This window comes from Psammomys obesus, unplaced genomic scaffold (assembly GCF_907164565.1).
Source record: "Psammomys obesus unplaced genomic scaffold, mPsaObe1.curated_primary_1811, whole genome shotgun sequence".
NCBI classification, from domain to species: domain Eukaryota; kingdom Metazoa; phylum Chordata; class Mammalia; order Rodentia; family Muridae; genus Psammomys; species Psammomys obesus.
This window is the reverse complement of record NW_026585895.1, coordinates 1,148,073-1,152,299: the sequence shown is the minus strand read 5'-3', so window position 1 is coordinate 1,152,299 and position 4,227 is coordinate 1,148,073. Positions and strand designations below refer to the sequence as shown.

At 50.2% G+C, this 4,227-nt stretch overlaps 1 protein-coding gene across 1 annotated transcript in view; it reads left to right on the top strand.

Moving 5' to 3' along the window:
- Positions 1–3,198, top strand: part of Prg3 (proteoglycan 3, pro eosinophil major basic protein 2) — a 5,523-nt gene extending 2,325 nt beyond the window's left edge. Inside the window, exons 3-5 of the mRNA XM_055600975.1 lie at positions 1,215–1,346; positions 2,417–2,528; positions 3,140–3,198. Of these exons, the coding sequence (XP_055456950.1) occupies positions 1,215–1,346; positions 2,417–2,528; positions 3,140–3,198 (303 nt within the window). The remainder of the gene's footprint in view (positions 1–1,214; positions 1,347–2,416; positions 2,529–3,139) is intronic.
- The last annotated feature ends 1,029 nt before the right edge of the window (positions 3,199–4,227 follow it).

Sequence of the window (4,227 nt, the reverse complement as noted above, 5' to 3'; positions counted from 1 at the left end):
ATAGATAGATAGATAGATAGATAGATAGATAGATAGATAGATAGATAGATAGCTATGGAAACAACAACAACAACCCCTTCTTCCTTTGACTATTGACTGTTTTCTGGGCAACCATCTTCACCTTTCAGAGATCAGGCTTTTCCAAACGAAGGTACGTAATTGTCCCTTAGTCTCCATGGGATTTTGGTTCCAGGACACCCTCCCTACCAGTGGACAACCGATATCTGACTATGTTTATAAAGTGCTTATGCATGATAGTATTTTATTTCTTATGCTTTTTTATTTACTATATGTTTGTGTGGGGGTGCACACACATAGATCAGGAGACAACTTTGAGGAACTTGTTCTCTCCTTCTTCCATGTGGGACCTGAAAACAACCCACTGAGCTAGCTCACTGTCCTCTCTTCTATTGGCTACACCGTCTCTAGACTCTGTATAATACCTACTACAGGGTCAGTGTCCTGGGAAGAGTTTTTATGCTTTACTATTTGGGGACTAATATCAAGGGAAAGAGTATTACTCAGTGTAAACATTGCTAAAAATATTTTTCTGGGGCTGAGGACATGGCTCTGTGGGTAACTGAGCTTGTTCTGCAAACATGAGGACTTGAGTCTCCAGCACCCATGGAAAACTCTGGACATGCCAGTGCATGCCTGTGACCACAGCACTGGGGGGCAGACACCCGCACATCCTGAGAGCTCACCGGCCAGGCAGCCTCTCCCAGGAGCAAGCTTCTGGTTCAGTGAGCTGCCCTGTGTCATGGCCACGGGGCAGAGAAGGGCAGAGGACACCTACCCAATGTCCTATTCTGGCTGCTGCCTGTGTGCGCCCCCCCCCACACACACACACGCTGCCCCCACAGCCCCACATGCAAATACACAACAGGTGTTTTCAATGTGTGGCTGGGTGACTACATGGGCAAGAAATCCACAGATACGGAGTGCTCACTGTCTGGTACCATTGTTTTTTAATTGTCAAAGGAGATGATGTATTTGATGCGAAACAGTCTATAAGTGGTGGCTATAATTATGATAAGGATTAGTGTTTTCTGCAAGAACGTCCTTACCACTAAATACAGGCTCGAGGGAAGCAAGTGGATCCCGAGATAATAATATAAGACTGAGTCTGTAAATAGTTTAGGGGTTTTTCTTGGGGATTCAGGATCTTTAAGCAAAAGAGAGTGAGTTCTGCACCCCACCTCTTCTCTCTGCAGAGCGTTTGCAGGAGATGCTACCGAGGCAACCTGGCTTCCATCCACAGCTACAGTTTCAACTACCAAATTCAGTGCTTGGCCAGGAAGATCAACCAGGCTTCTGTCTGGATAGGAGGCATTCTCAAGGGCTGGGTAAGTTAGGGTCCAGCTCAGTGGGCAGAGTTCTGTCTCGAGGGCTCGTTTGTTGGCTCAGTGTTCACCTCTGAGAAGAATGAAAGGGTTCAGAATCCTGGTATCATGAAGACATGCCCCAAATGACCTAACTTGCTCCAAGTAAGGCCTGCCTCTTAAAATTTCTATCACCTCCCAGGTCTGTCATGAGTTGGGAACACAGCCTTTAACACAGGGTCTCTGGGGGACACTTCAGATCAAAATTAGAACATGTTACAATACAGATTCCTTTTTACTTCTCTTACCCTTTCCTAGAGTTGGGATGTCCTGTGTGTTCTGTGTACACCTAGTGTGGAGACCATAGGGTAACCTCAGGAGTCATTCCTCAGGAGCTATCTAGCTTATTATTTTAAGACAGTCTGTCACTGGGACCTGATGCTCTCTGACCAGCTGGAGTGGCTAGCCATGAATCCCAAGGATTCCTTTTATCTCTGCTTCCCCAACAATGACACTACAAATGTGAACCAACATACCTGGCCTTTTAATGTGGCTTGAAGTAGAGACTGAACTGAGCTATCTCCCCCGTCCCCGGGGATGGGTTTTCAAAACATGTGGTCATAGAAACCTGAAACGAGGAGACAGATTCCAGGAGACTGACTCAGGACTCAGTTGTTTACTGCTAAGGGGTTTTCTCAGACTCTTGTTATTTACCCTGTAAAAGGGGGTTTTACCTCCCTAGGAGCAGTCCTGATGTTGTGGATGAAGGAGTTAAATGTAGCTCTGAAGGAGTGGTCCACGAGCCAGCACCTTCAGCAACACCTGGCAGCTTGTTAGAGATGCAGAGTCCTGGGCTCCAGGCTTGACCTCCTGAATCTGAGCCTACTTGTTAGCAAGATCTCCACAGGACAGGGGAAGCCTGCTCTAGATCATCCGGGAGCAATGGTCATTTTCCCTCACATCCTTTGCCAGCCCTGAGTGACGGATGGTTAGAACAGTCAGCTTCTGGCCAGCCAGACAGTGAGAGGAGTCAGCAGTGGCTTGGATCTTCCCGCCTCTTTCGGGTTTTCTGATCCACTTTCTCTCTTCTCTAGTTCTTCTGGAAGAAGTTTCGCTGGACTGATGGCAGCTGCTGGGATTTTGGATTCTGGGCCCCAGGGCAGCCTGGGAATGGGGGAGGACACTGTGTGACTCTAAGTACCAAAGGTGAGAGGCATGGGCTCCAGACAAGGAGATGCATTGATAAAGTAGAATTTTAGCGGCTGTTCCTTTGCACTGCCTGGACACACCTCTTCAAACCTACTCCCTCCACATGGAGAGTGCAGCCTTCGTCTGTGGGGAGGGCCAAGGTGTAAGGACATAAGGACTTCTCGGGGCATGCTTACCAGAGGAAGCAGCTGCGGGCCTTTTACCTCCTCTGATACGGGGTTGACGAACTTGAATGACATGATCGACGGGCCAGCAGATGTGAATGGAAGGTGTGGATGTAGGACTAGGTAATGGCTGAGACAAGACCCTAGCTGCTAGCAGCAGAGGTGGGGCACTTTAGTGTAGTGGCTGAAACCATGCAAGCTGGAGCGAGATGGCTGAGTCACAGGTCAGCCCTGCTACCTCAAGATGGCCGAGTCACAGGTCAGCCTTGCTACCTACCGACCAGCTATGATATAGCAAGTTACTGCCACAAAGTCTGTTTCCTCCTCTGGAGATGGTGACAGCCATGGAAGGGGCTGTAAAGGAACCCGACGGGGTTGGGGGGTGAGGGGGTGGAGCTCAGAGCAGACCTCAGCCAGCTTAAACCACTGTGTTCTCTGCTGCAGGGGGCCGTTGGCGAAGAGCTTCATGCAAAAGCTGCCTGCCTTTCATCTGCTCCTTCTAAGATGGAGCCAGAGCCTGCCCTGGAACCTCCTGCCTTCACAGCCCTGGCTGCTTGCACCCCATCCTTCTCTCCGTTCTGTCCCAGCCTCTCCTGGCCATAAAGTCAGGTTTCCCACAGCATCCCCTAAGTCGTGTTTCTTCATTGCCCTTTCTGAGAGACCCCTGGAAGTAAGAGACGGTAGGGTGCAGCAGCCTGATACAGGTGGGGAGCAGTGGCAGGGTTTGGGGAAGGGTGCAAGGGCAGCTCTGGTGACCTGGAAGCAGTCCCTTCTTCACGGGCCTTGGACTCCACCTCCTTACCCTGTGACAGCAGAGCAGAGAAGAGCCTATCGGGAGGGGAGGCGCTCCACCGTTTGCTTGGTCTCATTATGAGGTGGAAGTTGAGTGGCTTTCCAACACAGACTTGAAGGGACTTATTCAAGAGCCGGTGTGCGATGCTGAAATGGAACATGCGGCCACCACTGGGGCATGGAGCAAAAGCTCTCTTTCAGGGCAGGCTGTCCTCTAGTGCTATGCTTTTGGGCATCCAGCAGTGACTCCCATTTCCCATTCTCCCATCCCCGTCTTGGTAGTCACACGAGGGAGACTGTCCTCTCCTCCTTTACCCCCACTCTTTCTGTAGAGAGGCCACAAATTTCAGGGGATCCGTCCCCCACCAAAGGCAAGAGACCAGCACACCATAGGCCCCACTCCCAGCTCTATCGTCTCGGGCCTCAGCATCCCTCAGCTGTCTCAGACCTGGAGAGGCTGAGAGCTAGTATCATTGTGACCGTTAACTTTGTGCCAGCTGGGACACTGGGCTAGAAGGAGCTTACAAAAAGGATTTAGAATAGACCAAAGCAGAAGCTCAGAGCTGAGACTGAGCATTAAAGGACATAGAGAGCCTCAGTTTGCGGTGTGTGATGGTGGAAGAATTTCGCAAGTATGCACACAGGCTTTCGTGTATGCATAGAGGTGCGTGTCTGTGTGAACGCATGTTTGTGCTGTGTGGTGTGCTCACTTTCGCCCCTCTGCGTATTTATGGATATTT